At 46.9% G+C, this 17,811-nt stretch overlaps 2 protein-coding genes across 5 annotated transcripts in view; one reads left to right on the top strand and one right to left on the bottom strand.

Annotated features, from left to right (window-relative positions):
* The window catches only part of FAM114A2 (family with sequence similarity 114 member A2), a 32,323-nt gene extending 26,712 nt beyond the window's left edge, over positions 1-5,611 (bottom strand). Inside the window, exons 1-2 of one of the 4 annotated variants that reach the window (XM_073567902.1) lie at positions 5,257-5,611; positions 273-493 (exon numbers count right to left, since the gene is read on the bottom strand). In XM_073567902.1, the coding sequence (XP_073424003.1) occupies positions 273-493; positions 5,257-5,596 (561 nt within the window). In that variant the 5' untranslated portion in view covers positions 5,597-5,611. The other 3 variants (XM_073567904.1, XM_073567905.1, XM_073567903.1) reach the window with 3 other exon arrangements.
* Positions 5,325-13,594, top strand: MFAP3 (microfibril associated protein 3). The gene is made up of 3 exons (XM_073567906.1): positions 5,325-5,463; positions 9,522-9,948; positions 10,782-13,594. The coding sequence occupies exons 2-3, from the start codon at positions 9,651-9,653 to the stop codon at positions 11,537-11,539; spliced, it is 1,056 nt and encodes a 351-aa protein (XP_073424007.1). The 5' UTR covers positions 5,325-5,463; positions 9,522-9,650; the 3' UTR covers positions 11,540-13,594.
* The last annotated feature ends 4,217 nt before the right edge of the window (positions 13,595-17,811 follow it).

The raw sequence follows: 17,811 nt of genomic DNA, 5'->3' as shown, positions 1-17,811 counted from the left end.
TCTATTCTGACAGTTCGTGAACATCGGACTGCACTTGAACGTCACCTGAGTGCGGTCAGCTTTTTCACGTACCCATTGACTTGCATTGCTGCTCGCCGATCAAAATCAGACATGTCTCCAATATATTCCGCGGATCTCTGATCACTGTGAACAGCCCCATAGAATCTCACAGGTATGAGCGCTATCCATGAAAACCACAGATCGATTTTCGCATACGAATGCTGACGTCTGAATGCGCCTTAGACCAGGGCGATATCTTGCCCATTCCTCACCTGCTCCGGCTTGTCGGGGGGCTGGCTCTCCTCCTCCTCGGCTGACACACTGTTAGATTTGGCCTCGGGACGCTTGCGAGTTATGGCCAACGGTTCGGAGACGGCTTGTCCTTCCTCAGGGGGATTATTCTTCGTAGGAGCTGCGTTTTCTTCCTGCTCCCGCGGTTGCTCAGTTCCCCCCGTGCACTCACTACTCTCTTTTTCAGACATTGTTAAAACATCTAGAATAGAAACAGAAAAGTACGTCCAAATATAAGAAATACTCAGAGAGCGGTGGATTAGACGTGCGGAGGTCACCAATACATCTCGTTAACCAGGCTGCAGGTAAAGTGCCACCATACACCCTGTGTAGTCATACCTGCGGGCCCTTACGTCACCTTTCTGGGCCGTCTAGTCATACCCCACCCAGCACCATAAACCCTCCTTAATATCATCAGTATCAACTTGTCTACAAAATCATAGGAGCAGATCGCCGCTAAAACTGGGCAGGATCCGAAGCTCCAGAGGTCCCGACCAGCCGCAGTGCTTACAAGCTCTATACAAAAGAGCTTGTAAGCACTGTGCGTGTTAGGCCACCAGTGCTAGTCTTTTCCTGGAAGGTTATGATTAGTGATGAGCGAATGTCCTCGGATATGGTTTTATCCGCCATGCTCGTGTGCTAATAGAGTATCTTCGGCGTGCTCGAATAATATGTACGAGTCCTCGCGGCTGCATGTCTCACGGCTGTTCAACAGCCACAACACATGCAGGGAATTGTCCAACAAACCAGAAATCCACGCATGTGCTCCGTCTGTCGAACAGCTTTAAAGTGCAGGAAAAATAGAGGCAGCACTGGACCTATGTTAGCGTTACACGCGCCGACAGATCGGATCCGACAATCTTAGGATGAATTCAGACGACTGTGTGTCAGGATCCAAGTAAGGACTACTCTGCACGGACCGGCCGTGGGGCTCGTCATGAACATGACAGCCTAAGAGATGTCATGATCGGGTCAGGTGACCTACAGACAGTACGAACTCGGAGCGTGATACACTGATGTCTGAACTCAGCCTTAGGGTCAGTTCACACTAGGCGTTTTTTCCAGCGTTTTTTAATGCAAATTTTCAACTGTGTTTTACAGTACCAGTGACGTCTATGAGGTTTCAGGAATCTCATGTGCACACACATTGTTTTTTTTTTGTCTCAGTTTTCTATGCTTTGCTTGTTTTTTCGCACAATAGAACATATCACTTCTTTCATGTTTTTTTTCAGCGGTTTTCACCCATTGACATGAATGAGTGGTGAAAAAATGCAGGAATCAGATTATGCTGCGTTTTTTGTGCCAAAACTTTTTTTTGGCACTAATCCATATCAACATGCACAAGAGGCAAATCTAGCATGCCAAAAACAGCAAAATGTTGTAAAAAAAAATGCTTGGTTTCTGCAGCTTCTTTCCTGCCAAGAGATCAGGCTTTGCTGCAGAAAAAAAATGCCTAGTGTGAACTTACCCTTAGAGTAAGAGCACATGGTTGTCTGACCCTGCTGTACCCCCATCATTTCTGAAGCAGAATATGCATCAAGAAAACATCAGCAGTGATTTTCCTGAAGCGTCTCCTTAGGCTTTGTTCAAACATTGCTATTTTTTTTGCAGCCACTTTTTTTTTATCAGTTCTTTTTCATGTCTGAATTTGAGAACTGCAGCATTTTTTTAAAACCTGCAGCATGTCAGTGTCAGATTACTCCTCGGTGCCGCACCCAGATTACACGCCGATGCTGCCATAGTTTACTCAGATTATGCCTCCAGGCTGCCTGTAGTTTACCCCTCGATGCCACCCATAGTTTACTCAGTACTGCATCTAGATTACTCCTCGGTGCCACCCATAGTTTACCTCTCGGTGCCAGCCACACCCAGATTACACACCAGTGCTGCATCTAGATTACGCCTCGGTGCGGTCCATAGTTTACTCCTCGGTGCTGCATCTAGATTATGCCTCAGTGCCACCCACAATTTACTCCTCAGTACTGCATCTAGATTACGCCTCGGTGCCACCCATAATTGACTCCTCAGTACTGCATCTAGATTACGCCTCGGTGCCGCCCATAGTTTACTCCTCGGTGCCACACCCAGATTACGCGTCAGTGCTGCATCTAGATTATGCCTCGGTGCCGCCCATAATTTACTCATCAGTGCTGCATCTAGATTACGCCTCGGTGCCATCCATAGTTTACTCCTTGGTGCTGCATCTAGATTATGCCTCGGTGCCGTCCATAGTTTACTCCTCAGTACTGCATCTACATTACACCTCGGTGCCGCCCGTAGTTTTCTCCTCAGTGCTGCATCTAGATTACGCCTCGGTGCCACCCATAGTTTACTCCTCAGTACTGCATCTAGATTATGCCTCGATGCCGCCCATAATTTACTCCTCAGTACTGCATCCATATTACGCCTCGGTGCCGCCCGTAGTTTACTCCTCAGTACTGCATCTAGATTACGCCTCTGTGCCACCCATAATTTACTCCTCAGTACTGCATCTAGATTACGCCTCAGTGCCGTCCATACATCTAGATTACGCCTCAGTGCTACCCATAATTTACTCCTCAGTACTGCATCTAGATTACGCCTCGGTGCCGCCCATAGTTTACGCATCAGTGCTGCATCTAGATTATGCCACGGTGCTGTCCATAGTTTACTCCTCAGTACTTCATCTACATTACGCCTCGGTGCCACCCATAGTTTACTCCTCGGTGCTGCATCTAGATTATGCCTCAGTGCCGCCCATAATTTACTCCTCAGTACTGCATCTAGATTACGCCTCGGTGCCGTCCATAGTTTACTCCTCAGTACTGCATCTAGATTACGCCTCAGTGCCGCCCATAGTTTACGCCTCGGTGCCGCCCATAGTTTACTCCTCAGTACTGTATCTAGATTACGCCTCGGTGCCGCCCATAATTTACTCCTCAGTACTGCATCTATATTACGCCTCGGTGCCGTCCATATTTTACTCCTCAGTACTGTATCTAGATTACGCCTCGCTGCCGCCCGTAGTTTACTCCTCGGTGCTGCATCTAGATTACGCCTCAGTGCCGCCCATAGTTTACGCCTCGGTGCCATCCATAGTTTACTCCTCGGTGCTGCATCTTGGTTACGCCTCGGTGCCACCCGTAGTTTACCCCTCGTTGCCTCCTATAGTTTACTCCTCGGTGCTGCATCTTGGTTACGCCTCGGTGCCGCCCGTAGTTTACCCCTCGGTGCCATCCATAGTTTACTCCTCGGTGCTGCACCTTGGTTACGCCTCGGTGCCGCCCGTAGTTTACCCCTCGGTGCCATCCATAGTTTACTCCTCGGTGCTGCACCTTGGTTACGCCTCGGTGCCGCCCATAGTTTACCCCCCGGTGCCACCCATAGTTTACGCCTCAGTGCCACCCGTAGTTTACCCCTCGGTGCCATCCATAGTTTACTCCTTGGTGCTGCATCTTGGTTACGCCTCGGTGCCGCCCGTAGTTTACCCCTCGGTGCCATCCATAGTTTACTCCTCGGTGCTGCACCTTGGTTACGCCTCGGCACCGCCCATAGTTTACTCCTCTGTGCCGCCCGTAGTTTACCCCTCGGTGCTGCATCTTGGTTACGCCTCGGTGGCGCCCGTAGTTTACCCCTCGGTGCCGCCCATAGTTTACCCCTCGGTGCCGCCCATAGTTTACCCCTCGGTGCCGCCCATAGTTTACCCCTCGGTGCCGCCCATAGTTTACCCCTCGGTGCCGCCCATAGTTTACCCCTCGGTGCCGCCCATAGTTTACCCCTCGGTGCCGCCCATAGTTTACCCCTCGGTGCCGCCCATAGTTTACCCCTCGGTGCCGCCCATAGTTTACCCCTCGGTGCTGCATCTTGGTTACCCCTCGGTGCCGCCCATAGTTTACCCCTCGGTGCCGCCCATAGTTTACCCCTCGGTGCCGCCCATAGTTTACCCCTCGGTGCCGCCCATAGTTTACCCCTCGGTGCCGCCCATAGTTTACTCCTCTGTGCCGCCCGTAGTTTACCCCTCGGTGCTGCATCTTGGTTACGCCTCGGTGGCGCCCGTAGTTTACCCCTCGGTGCCGCCCATAGTTTACCCCTCGGTGCCGCCCATAGTTTACCCCTCGGTGCCGCCCATAGTTTACCCCTCGGTGCCGCCCATAGTTTACCCCTCGGTGCCGCCCATAGTTTACCCCTCGGTGCCGCCCATAGTTTACCCCTCGGTGCCGCCCATAGTTTACTCCTCTGTGCCGCCCGTAGTTTACCCCTCGGTGCTGCATCTTGGTTACCCCTCGGTGCCGCCCATAGTTTACCCCTCGGTGCCGCCCATAGTTTACCCCTCGGTGCCGCCCATAGTTTACCCCTCGGTGCCGCCCATAGTTTACGCCTCGGTGCCAACCATAGTTTACCCCTCGGTGCCGCCCATAGTTTACCCCTCGGTGCCGCCCATAGTTTACCCCTCGGTGCCGCCCATAGTTTACCCCTCGGTGCCGCCCATAGTTTACGCCTCGGTGCCAACCATAGTTTACCCCTCGGTGCTGCCCGTAGTTTACTCCTCGGTGCCGCCCGTAGTTTGCCCCTCGGTGCTGTGCTGCCCGTAGTTTACTCCTCGGTGCTGCCCATAGTTTGCCCCTCGGTGCCATCCATAGTTTACCCCTCGGTGCCGCCCCCAGATTACACCTCGTGCCGCCATCGTTTACGCTCAGAGTGGATGACAGCTGATTGACAGCTCAGCCGTGACAGACCCCACAGCAGACCCAGTAATTGGCCCCATTAATATAAGCCGCCATTATTCACCCAGAGAACAGAAACCTCTCAGAAGTGGGAAAACAAAGAATTTCCATCACTGTGTAAATAACAGGGCATGCTGGGAGTTGTATTTGACCATCACTAATTATATTCAGGCGCTGGAGACAACAACAGCTGTAAGGGCTATAACTACCAGCAGGCATGCTGCGCCTTGTAGTCCCCCCGAGCAGCGGCGAGTGACGTTACCTGTGTGGAGGAGCGGAGTCCCTGCGTGTGACGTCACCGCTGCCCGCAGCTCTCCCGCCACGTCACTGACACCACTGGGGTCAAGGAAGCGGCCGTGACCCGGAAGTGAGCAGGCAGCGAGGACTTCCGGGTGCCGCCAGCGGGGCGGAGGAGGCTGGCTGCAGATGTGGCCGCTGGAAGGACGGGACGTAGAGTCAGGAATAACAGGTAGGCGCTCCGTGTGCTTACCCACTGTGTCAGGGGAGGACTGGGCGCATAAGATAGCGGCGGAGAGAGCAGTGTGTCTGCAGCACATAGAGGAGGCTGGCGGTTCTCTTACCCACTCCGCTCTGAGGGGCATATTGCCAGTACTATACTGCAGATGCCCTTACCTGCTCAGCTGCTTGGGCAGGACCCTTATCTGATCATTGTCATGTGGTGCACTTACCCACTGAGCTCCTGGGAACGAGAGCTGTTATCTAGCTGCACAGTGGCATTATACGTGCCCTGCATCACAGGTGCGCTTACCTGCACAGCAGGACTGGCAGTGCTCTTACCTACCGCACAGTGTCTTCATGTGTCCTGGGTTACCGGTGCTCTTACCTACATAAGCTGCACGGTGTAGGTGCTCTTACCCAGCTGTGCAGTGTCTTTACACGTGTTCTGCATTACACAAGCTCTTACCTACTCCACAGTATCCAAGTGTCCTGCATTGCATGTGTTCTTACGTACTGCACAGTATCTTCACATGTGTCCTCTATTACAGGTGCTCTTACCTACTCAGCAGCACAGTGTAGGTGCTCTTACCTAGCTGTACAGTTTCTAGTGTCTTTAACAGTGTCCTGCAGTATATGTGCTCTTACCCACTGCACAATGTATTTATGAGTGTCTTGCATTGCATGTGTTCTTGCATACTGCACAGTATCTTCACATGTGTCCTGCGTTACAGGTGCTTTCACTTACTCGGCAGCACAGTGTAGGTGCTCTTACCCACTGCACAATGTATTTACAAAGGTCCTGCATTGTATATGTTCTTACATACTGCACAGTGTCTTCACATGTGTCCTGAATTACAGGTGCTCTCACCTACCAGCAGCACAGTGTAAGTACTCTTACCCACTGCACAATGTCTTTACAAGTGTCCTGCATTATATATGCTCTTACCCACTGCACAATGTCTCTACGAGAGTCCTGCATTACATGTGCTCTTACCTTCTACACAACGCTCCTTTATCACGGGTGCTCTTACCTACTCACCTGCACGATGTAGGTGTTGTTACCCAGCTGTATAATGTCTTTGCAACTGTCTTGCATTACATGTGATCTCGCCTGCTTAGCTGTTTAGGCAAGAATCTTCAGCTAATCATTCTCACCTAGTGGTCTTACCCACTTAGCTCTATGGCACAGGAGCTCTTGCCTAGCTGGGCAGTTGATCTTGCCTACTCAGCTGCACAGTGAAGGCAGTCTTCCTTCTTGGGCAGAAGCCCTTATTCAGCTGATCAGTGTCTCAATGGTGCTCTTATGCACTCAGCTTTCTAGTACTGGTGCTCTTATCTAGCTGCATAGCGTCATTATAAGTGTTGTACATGGTAATTATTACAGGTGTCCTTACCTGCAGGAACTGCTCATCATAAAGCGGGTGTTCTTATTCACTAAGCTTCTTAGTATGGTTGTTCTATCTCTTAGCGGTGTCTAAGCTATCCAACTGCCTTATGTAATGTCACATGCTCTTACCCACATATCAGCGTTACCAGAGACCCTTAGGCTATGTGCACACATTGAGTATTTGCTTGCAGAAATTTCTGCAAGGTTTCTGCATCTCTTGGCTGGAAAAATGCTGCAACAAAAACTTGCGTTTTTGTACAGCAATGAAGGCTTTTTTTTTAGCTAAATAAAGATATTTTTAAAAAAAAAGTTTTGTGATGTAATTTCTTGGTTCAGCGCCACCTTTTTCATGCTGATGCAGTGTGGCATCAGGGTAATGGGATTAGGGTTTGGTGTCAGCAGCTGTCAATGACACCAAGGCTTAGTAGTGAAAAGGTGTCAGCCTGACACCCCTCATTGCTAAGCCAATACGTAAACACGAACACTCACACATTGTCACCAGCCTGTGTAGGAGCATTAACAGAACGATCATACATAGGCTGTAACCAGACAGCAACTGTTAATTTTAAAGAAAAAAAAATTGCATGGGCTCCTGTGTAATTTTAATAACCAGCAGATGGAAAGCTGAGGGCTGATGTTAATATTCTGGGAAGGAGCCAATAGCTATAAAGGTTCCCAGGCTATTAATATCATCTCACAGCTGTTTGCTTAGCCTTTACTGGCTAGTTTACAGGGGGACCCCAGAAAAAAATTGACATGGGGTCCCCCTATAAAATTGAACCAGCAAAGGCTAGGCAGACAGCTGTGGGCTGATATTAATAGCCTAGAATGGGTCATCTCTATTGGCCCCTCCAGACTAAAAGCATAAGCTCTCAGCCATCCCAGAAAAGGGACATCTGTAAGATGCGCCAAATCTGGCCCTTCATCTCGCTCTTCCCACTTGCCCTGTAGCGGTGGCAAATGGGGTTCATATTTGTAGAGTTGATATCACCTTTGTATTGTTGGGTGAAATCAAGCCCACATGTTAGTGATGGAGAGGCGTCTATAAGACAACTCTCCATTAGTAACCTCATAGTGATATTCTATAAAAACACAGACACCCAGAATAAAATCCTTTATTTGAAATAATGACAGACTCCTTTAATGAATCTTAATTGAACCCTACTTATCGAACGCCTAATCCATTGAAGCCAACGTCTCCTGCAACAAAAATAAAATAATAAACCACAATATTCCTCACCTGGCTGCCTAGAAGATAATCCATAATGTCCCATCACGGTCCTGATCACTTTGAGAGCAGTCACTGATGTGACTGCTCTCAAAGACAGCCGGCTATACACTGAGAGGAGGTAGTTGCTCCCGTGGTGCATACCACTGAGCTGCCATGAGAGAGGTCACCGGAGATCAAGATCAGCTTCGGTGATCTCCCTTACTGCAGCACTTCTGCATGAGAAAGTTCTCACGCAGCAGTGCCGTAAGTGAGATCACCAAAGCTGATCGGCTGATGAACTCCGGTGACCTCTCACGGCTAGTGGACTCCCCTAGCAGAAGACGCACACTTGCTCCAAAGCGTCTGCCCGGGCGGCCACCCAAGCCAGACTAGCAGCCATCTAGGATGGCTCACCTACCCTCATTGCCTCTTTTAGAGGCTTTGTCTCTAGATCCGGCTGTTAGTGATAAAACAAGACAACATGTCTTTAATTGGAGGTGAAAGTCCACTGACCAACCAGGACTAAGTGATAAATCCCGTTATTGTATGAAACAGATGATACATAGAGGCCAAGTTCTAGAGTTTATCGTTCACTGCTTCCCCACTGATAGTCATTTTCTAAAAAGGATTATTCCCATTTTCATAAATGGATATATTATCGGATAGGACTTGTAAAATAAAACAAGCACGTTTGCAATTTACCGCTTATTAAAATTTTCAACCGTTCTTGAGATATTAACTTTTCTTTCGTTTATATCTAGTTGCCTAGGAGACCGGCCACCCCTGATATCTAACTTATAAGCACTGCGATGGAGATAGCTGGAATTAGGAAGTAAAAGCGCCCTCCGGCGTTCCTGGCCAACTTCAGAGCAGTGCTTACAAGCTCAATTGAAAAGTGCACATGTTCTGCTGGCTAGCAGCGGTGGTCGGTATCAAAGGCAATGAACTGCCTCTCTGACCTTTCCGGGCGCCTGCGCACTGCAGTACTTTGGTCTGCCATCAACTGGGCAGAGAAGTACGCCTGCGCAGGAGCGAAATGCCGGGAGTGATGAAGCAAAATAAGATATCAGATCGCGGATATCAAGGTATCATTTTATTCAGCTTCCTATGTCCTACATGTCCATAGGCTCAGGGGGTTGATTCTACTGATGGATTCCCTTAAATGAACACAAGACGAAAAGGCACAAGCATTTTTTTTTTTCAGCTGACACTGGTGGGAGAAATGGAATTGGTCGTTGTCTTTAGGTTTAATCCTCTTATTGCCTTTCATTTGGGCAGTGATCGTTCTCATTTCTATGTTTCGAGAGGTATTTGAGCAGGTTGCAGAGAATAACAATGGGAGCGCAGAGTGTGGGTTGTCGGGTGGAATGAGGCCAGACCTGTTTTTTTGCTGTAGCTATGTGTGTATGGTGCCCTGTACATTGTCTTCCCTGCGGTCACAGAATAACCAGTCTTGTTTCACCTCTTCTAGGCATGATCTCGGCTACGGGAAGGTGGTGGAGACCAGGCTGCAGCTTGTAGCCACCGATGACAGGTCTCCTTGAGTCTCCCATGTCCGGACCTCTTACCCCGGAGTATACAGCTGTATTTGTATGATCAGATGGAACGGCCCGTGTCTTGTCTCTCTTCTCTGCCCCTCTTCTCCCTTCTCCTCTGCAGCATCCGGGCAGGATTGTTTTCCAATGCCCAAACCGTATCCAATACCACTCACCAGCTGAGCCTCCACAATGCATCCGTACATGCCCAGTTCCAGATCTCTGCCAACGCTCCTGCCCATCGAGATCAGATCGCCAAGGAGGGCAGCAGCACCGTGATAGAGTGCAACCTCAATGCCAGTCAGAATGGGGACGTGGTGTGGTTTAATTCCAAGGGGCATCATCTGGGAGAGGTGGAAGGAGGTAAGATGGGCCTCAGCTGGCGGCAAAAAGTGAGGTCTGATTCATCAAGCCTGTCACTTTGTACTCCAGTCTCGATCTGGAGTAAGATGCCCCAATTCTGTCTTTAGCCTGTTGTGCGCCAGTGTCAAAAAGAATCTAAGTTTTGTTAGGCCCCATCTTTAGCTATGTTCTGCCCGCTTTTGAAAAAGTTGGTGGAGCTGGTGTAAAAACGCCCAAAATTGCTTAGTTTTTGTGCAAGACTTTTTAAAAAAGTCTCATTCCAAATTTTGTGCACAAACTGATGAATTGGCCCTGAAACTTTTATCTTTTGAGTGAAGTTTGAACCCAGATTTTAATGAGTAACATAAGGAGATCCTCTGCTGATACCTACGGGAGTCACATAGGAGTCTGCAGTACAGGATATAACGCCTCCTATCTGCAGTTCTTGCCTAGAGTTACCCTTTAAGATGAATAATACATATTCCCGTATTTTGGAAACCTTAGCGATTAGCTGGGATCTGTCAGAAAACCTGACAGTGAGTGTTCGGTTTCCCTGCAGTGCCCCCACAGGGGATGCCAAGTATTGCACAGTGCCTATTCAAATCAATGACTGCATGTGCAATGCAGGACACCACGGGTCCTCCAGAGACCCCACACTCTTTGTTAACATTATGGCCAAGGAACAAGAGAAGAGCACCTCTATTATCCCCCAAATTCCCTAATAGGATTTATGAAAGTGGGACAAATCGTTTGTGTTTTTATTATTTCCCCTCAATTATGATATTTTAGTTGTTACTGAATATTTTGTGACTTTTTTTTACTCTTTTTGTTTTCTGATTTTCTGTCTCTTGAAGGAGGGAAATGGTTGATCTCCTCCACCGGAGCGCTTAATATCACCAGCGTGACATTTGCTGACCGAGGGAGGTACACTTGTATGTGTCCAGTTGGGAACACCACGTCTTATTATACTGTTACCCTCCGTGTGACTTTTACCTCTGGAGACATGGGCATTTATTATATGATCGTCTGCTTGGTGACCTTCACCATCACCCTCATCTTGAACATCACCCGACTCTGCATGATGAGCAGCCACCTCCGAAAGACCGAGAAAGCCATCAACGAGTTCTTCCGTACAGAAGGGGCCGAGAAGCTTCAGAAAGCCTTCGAGATCGCAAAACGGATCCCAATCATCACCTCGGCTAAAACCTTGGAGCTGGCCAAGGTGACCCAGTTCAAGACCATGGAGTTTGCTCGTTACATAGAGGAACTGGCTAGAAGTATCCCCTTGCCACCACTCATCTTCAACTGTAGGGCTTTCATGGAAGAAATGTTCGAAGCCGTACGGCTGGATGACCCGGACCAAGTTGAAAAAGATCACGTGGCTGGGATCTACACCATCAGTCCAGGGATGAACCGGAGTGGATCTCCTGCAGGTGACTCTGAGGACAGCTCCGTGCAAGGGCAGGAGATAGCCGTCAACGTGTCGGTTCATCCTCAGTGCGAGACTCAGAGCATTAACACCAACCACTCCCAGGAGGGCGCTCAATCGGTCGCCCTGGAGGAGGTTATTACTGTAGTGGATGAGGATCCGCCACCTGAAGCCACCGCGTGACCACCCGACGTCCGTGATGAACCCGAAGACCTGTTACAGATAGTGTGAACTTTTCCGTACCACCTCATTCCTTCCAGTTATTAAGGAGCTGTGCCAAGCTGCGTCGTTACAGATTTTATTATAGTAGGGGTACCCCTACTTGTAGCGTTGACTATATATATCGTCTTATATTGTTCTCCAAAAACAGTGCCACTCTTGTCTGAAAGCGGTTTCTAGAATTGCACCTCAACCCCTTTCAAGTGAATGGGATTGAGCTATGGATACAACCCACCTGTTTGTAGAAGAAGGCAGCCTTTTTTTTTTTTCTAAGCCTCTAAGTAAATGGCCAGCTTATGTCTGGTTGTTTTTGTTGGTTTTTTTTTTTGGCATGATGTAGCGGAGTTATTGTGGTCACCTCCTGGATATAGTAGAACTCTACTTTTAATACTTTTTTACTTTTTTTTTTTTTTTTTTTTTTAGGGGTTTCCATCTGCCCAACTTGACGTTGGTCATGAAGAGAAGCAGCCGCACACCCAACCGTGTAACTGAAGAGAGAGAGTAATTGCCTATTAACAGGATAGAGTATAAATGTATTATTTCTGGGGGTTTGACCTCTGGGATCTCCACTGATCACGAGAGAGGGGTATGAATGGAGGAGTACTGAGCATGCGTGACCATCAATGGCTATAGGATTGGTGGTCGCACACTCTGTCTACTCTACTTGCACAGGGATCTTTGGCTTCCAATTCTCAGGATCGGTGGGTGTCTTGGCAGCCAGAACCCCCAACAATCCTAAATTTGTCTTCTATTCTGTAAACCGCCCCCTTAATAGGACTTGCCAGGTAGTAGCCTTTCACCATGCAGCAGCCTCTCTCCATACCCGATGTCAGACTAAGAGGGAGAATAAGGCTGGAAACCCATGTTACTGCTGAAACAGGTAAAGGGGTTTCCCCATTTTCTGAAATGGCTAAAATTGCAAAGTGCTTGTAAAAATGGTTTTACCTCTTATTAAAACCACTCCATTATGAAGAATGGTGGGACTATCTATCTATAGTACTGATCCTTGCCACAGTTACCGGCCTCCACCATATGCAGTGGCTGATCTCCTAGGAAAGGTGCTGCCTCTGATTGCAGCATGGGAGAACGCACTGTCATTCATCAGGAGTGCACCACTCCTGGCCAAGCATGAAGCAGGGGAGCAGCGCGCTCCCGAATATAGAAGATACATTAAATCTATAATTCAACTTTGCAAATACTTTTGTTTGATCATGCTGTGGTTTGAGTTACATCCAATGTCAATGCACATCCAAAGCTGCCTGCAAATTCTGTCTGGCTCCATGTAGACATGGATTCCACAGTCTTCATGGTCCATAATGCAACCTTGAAGTTTAACACCTGAGTTCCCACAGCTCTCTTAATACTGGAAACCAACTACAGTATAATGTTGGCTTTGGGTGTAAATGGAGAAAAAAAGTCTATCCAAGAAAATACTGTCAGATACTGCAAAAATTATTTATTTAGCTGTGAAATTTTACCTATGCAGAGAACCTGGAACATAGGCAAAAATCTAATTGTCTTTTTCAAATTAAATGAAGGACGCACCCCGAGTTTAGACCGCAGACAATAGGAAAAACAGACTTCTTAGTAATTAAAACTTCTCTGGTGCAAGAAAGTGGAAGGTGAGATCACTAATTTTCATGCTCTCGAGCAGAAAAAGGAGGTAATAGATGTATCAGGGCTGTGCAGTCGGAGCCCATTTTGGTGGAGTCGGTGTCCTGGAAATTGAGGAGTCTGAGGTTTGGCTTACCGACTCCACAGCCCTGAGAAGTATGGCTAGTGTTTCTCTGCAGCATGTGTATTACACACAAAGCTTTGCAGCCCGCACATCATTCTCTACACAACACTGCTGCATACACACAACTGCAACGACACACACAGATCAGCTACAACACACACTGTAGAGTCCTGGCCAAACATTTTGAGACTAACACAAATTTTGGTTTTCACAAGGTTTGCTGATTCATTGTTTTTAGTTCTTTTAGTCTGATGTCTGTATGGGTAATGAAGTATAATTATCAGCATTTCATAATATGTTCGATTCCCTACAGTTGCATGTCTCGCAGGCTCTTCTATAACCGCAACACACGCAGGGATTGCCTGTTCAAAAAAGATGCAGAAAACCAGTCTGGTGCCGGCGCTCCCGAAAAATATATCATGTGCTAAAGTGTCATATTGAAAAAGTTTTTTTTATTCTTCATATACCAAGTAAAAATAACGCGTTTTGGCTTGAAAAGAGCAAAAGCCTTCTTCAGGTAGATTATACACAACCAGTGTTGTATAGCTTACCTGATGAAGGCTTTTGCTCTTTTCAAGCTGAAACGCGTTATTTTTACTTTGTATATGAAGAATAAAAACTTTTTCAATTAGACACTTTAGCACATGATATATTTTTCAGAAGTGCCAGCACCAGACTGGTTTTGTGTATCTTTTTACTTTCACCTGTGGACAATTGAGGATAGCCTTGTGGGCCAGAGCCGCAGCAGACCGAGTAGCCAGGACCTTGGTTGGGATTTCCTCCCAGGGTCAATACGCTATTCCTTCAACCTAAGTCTGGTCAGTGCATCAGCTTTGCACTTGTATTTGTGATATTTTTAATATTGCTCTTAGATCCTGCTCGGTGGTGTTTCCATTATATTCCTTATCCTCATGGTATTATATGAAAAGGTATTTCCTATTTGTTAAGACAATCCTTGCATGTGTTGTGACTGTCGAACAGCCGCGGGGACTCGAACGTTGTCTTTGGCGTGTCAGTTAGCACACAAGCATTCTCGATAACGCCTTATCCGAGCACGCTCTTTCATCACCACCGATTAGACAAGAATGGGTGGTCATAAGTCATGATCTGGCCCAGGAGCTGACCGGCAGTTGCCAGGACGAAGGGCAGAAGTCATGAAAAATAAGGATCACCACTGTAAACACCGAGTCTTTGCATACAGATCGGTCTAGCTGTTGCAATGTTCAGATCTTTGAGGCTTCGTCTTTCACCCTGCACTGATCACCGTCTGGCTGTTGTGTCCGTGTTTTTTCTCCAGACTATAAAATGGAAACACTCTCTAGCAAGATTTTTTACCTTGCTTAAAAGTGTGTCGTCTAGTCCAAAATTTACAGTATGTGATTCCGTGGCTTAAAATCACCCATTACTTTGAGAGGTAGGCGCCCTGGCTGCAGGGTCTGACATTACATTGTTTGTCATCATGTGGGAGAAATGTTTATTATCCTGAAATATAAAATAACTCACCTTTTTTTTTTTTTTTTTTTTTTTTTTTTTCATGAAAATTTTCAATTTTCCTTGAAGTTCTGTTGTCATGGTAGACTTCTTTTAATCAGTCGATCTTTTTACCTTGCAGAATGTTTCTATCTGCTCATATGAAGGGTCTTTTTTTTTTTTTCCAGTATTACTATGTATTTTCTATGTATGTCTTGTATTCTGTTCTGTTCCATTGACCGACAATCTTGTGTCGCACCATTCCTGATAAATCTTGTATTATCTGTGTTCGAATCATTCTTGTGGGGTTTTTTGTTTTAGTTTTTTTTTGTTGTTCTTATGGAAAATGTAATAATGAAATAAAAAAAAAAAAAAAATCTTTTGGATATTTCATTTGTCTTTAGATGTCATAAGGGTATGAGTAAATTACAGCTCCGTATAACCTAAGAGTAGCTTTTTTAATTCAAATGAGTGGAATAATAGTTATTAATTATAGAATAATATATTATGTTTCCATGGTAACAGACTACAAAACTGTTAGGGACGGCGGAATGCACTAAATATAAAATAATAGAGAGTGCGTTCGCCGCTCGGGGTCCACCGTGCAGTGGTGTTAAACTGCTGCTGCTATATAATGGCAGACTCACAATATGGCGGTATATCACACACGGGTTGAACGTCACCCGATGTGTACTGGGCGTACTCTGTTAGCTTCACAGAGACGCTTTAGACATAAACATAAGTACTGAGCCTGTTGGACTCACAGGTCTCAGAGAAATGCACGCACGGTATATGGTCACAGGAGCTGGGCCCAAGGCAGAGGGACAGCCCGTCTAGACCTACCGCGGACGCCCACAGGTGCTGCATACTGCAGCGCGGCTACTGACACAGCCGCTATGCGACGTACCCAGGATGGGCGCACTGTCGGACGCTAGTTAGGTGATGATATGCACTGTGGCCTGTAGCGTGCCACTGACTGGCACTGACTCTATGACTAAGTCCCTATCCACACACGTAATATCAGAGGGAGGGGAGTCTTAATGAGTCATTCGCAGGTTCATGCAGCCGTCATCATTCACACATGTAGCAAGTAGAGTCTATACTAGCGCATGGCCGAGCGGCCATGCGAGCCTTTTATAGCCGTGCGCTGCCGGGACCTTCCAGATCTCTGAGATGGACCAATCCGATCTGGAGAAGGACTTGAGCATGTGACTCCCGACCTCCAATGGGAGATCGTATCGTGAGCATGCTCATTGGAGCGGCAGAGGAACTTAGCCTCAGGAATGGCTTGCTGCAGAGCAGCATATGAGGCTCTGGATTCCTGTTGTGTCGCTGCAGGAATCCGACGCCTAACAAAAACAATCCTCTGTAGTCACACTCTTCTCTGCTGGGATAGCAAGGAGTTAGGAGCCAGATCTGACTACACAGGAATGGTTTGTAGTCTGTGTTACCATGAAGACACACATCTGTGTAGAATACAGAACACTAGATTTTTTTGACTATTGTTAAAAAAATTTGGAGCAGGAAAATAAATGGTTGCAAAGGTGTAGCTTAACTTTGCCAGGAGTTGTCATCTCAAATCAGACTAGAGTCACATCATTGATCATTTGACCACCACTGATCTGTGTCTCAAAGTGGGTTTCCACTTTAAGAAAAGTGGACCCCAAATGCTTTTATAAATGGAGCAGGTCTCATCTAGTCGAACTCTGGCTTTTTTTTTTTTTGCTGCTGCTCTGGTCTCAATCTCACAAGTGTCACGTCCTCCTGGGACATCTGGGGTTAGGCGATCATTATGCACTGTGAATCGCAGGTCTTCCGTTTAGCCTGTGTTTTGTTCCACATATTAAATGGACTTTGTTTCCTTTGGCACTGAAGAGGTTAATGACTTTTGTATGCTGGATAGAGACATGCAGCTCCATCTCACAGATGCTCCTGACCTGCTCGTTTTCTCTATAAAACCTGGCCAGACTTTCTCTTCCCTGCCTGTGAAAGTTTTGCTTCCTGGCTTGCCGGAGTTGGTGTGCTGAAGTTGGAGTTCGTAGTTGTTGCTGGAGATCGTTGTCTGCTGTTTTTGGGTGTATGCTTTCTCCATTATCCTATTCTCATTTCATCTGTCCTTCCTATCCTTCCTATTATTCCTCTTTACCCTTGGTGAGTGTTTTTGTATGTAAGTTGCTTTTTGTTATCCATGTTTGTCTTACGTGTATATACACTACCATATCTGTCCCAGGATTCCTGGGGGAGGGGATAACTTAGGACATTAACGAGAGCATAGTGAGGTCGGAGACTCGGGCCTCTCTACATTTTAAGAGTACCCCCAGGACAGGGATAATTTAGGGTCCCAGGGACCGTTTGAGGCCCCCCCCTTCCTTAGAAATACAGCACAAAAGTGGATTAAATACCCACAAATTCTCACGATACAGAGTAGCAAATCAGCAATAGAGAAATAACATAAAACATAACTTTTAATAATAATGTAAAAGCTACCAACGATAGTAGTGCAAGTAAATCACTAGATCAAGTGCCACAAATCATAATGGAGGTAACTGTATAAGTCTCTGTAACAGATTACTATCAATATATACATGTGGCTATTCCAAGTCCAAAATTTTGAGAGATTGGACCAAAAAGGTACTTGGACTAAACCAGTGCAAAAAAGGCCAAGTAAAAAATGAACAGTTTCCTTATCAGAGGAACTAAAGAGACCTCTACCCTGTAAAGGTTATCAAGGAATATGCCTATTCATGTATATAACAAAGACATCATAATAATAAGGCCATCAACATAATGTGAAAAGGAAAGATCTCACCACATGAAGATGGAGGATGTCCAGGATCAGATGTCCCATCAGAGTCATATCAGGTCAGGAAGAAAAGGGGGTTCACCCTATACAAGCCCTGTTTGAGCTACAAATACTGACACCCATGACTCCCGCCCTAACAAGGGCAGTCCACATCTAATCCCTATAAACCATAGCCCTACAAAGTCCCTGTGCATCCCGACGCGTTTCGTCACTTAATGACTCTTC

This window comes from Dendrobates tinctorius, unplaced genomic scaffold (genome assembly GCF_039654945.1).
Source record: "Dendrobates tinctorius isolate UK_male_01 unplaced genomic scaffold, ASM3965494v1 ptg000020l, whole genome shotgun sequence".
NCBI classification, from domain to species: domain Eukaryota; kingdom Metazoa; phylum Chordata; class Amphibia; order Anura; family Dendrobatidae; genus Dendrobates; species Dendrobates tinctorius.
Note: the sequence above shows the minus strand (reverse complement) of the source record. Positions and strands in the feature narration are given on the sequence as shown.

Bases quoted from the DNA above. Each gene is read 5' to 3' on its own strand.
- MFAP3 (XM_073567906.1), top strand. From the start codon at position 9,651: ATGGAACGGCCCGTGTCTTGTCTCTCTTCTCTGCCCCTCTTCTCCCTT. The intron at 9,949-10,781 runs GTAAGATGGGCC...TGTCTCTTGAAG, and splicing joins TCTGGGAGAGGTGGAAGGAG to GAGGGAAATGGTTGATCTCC.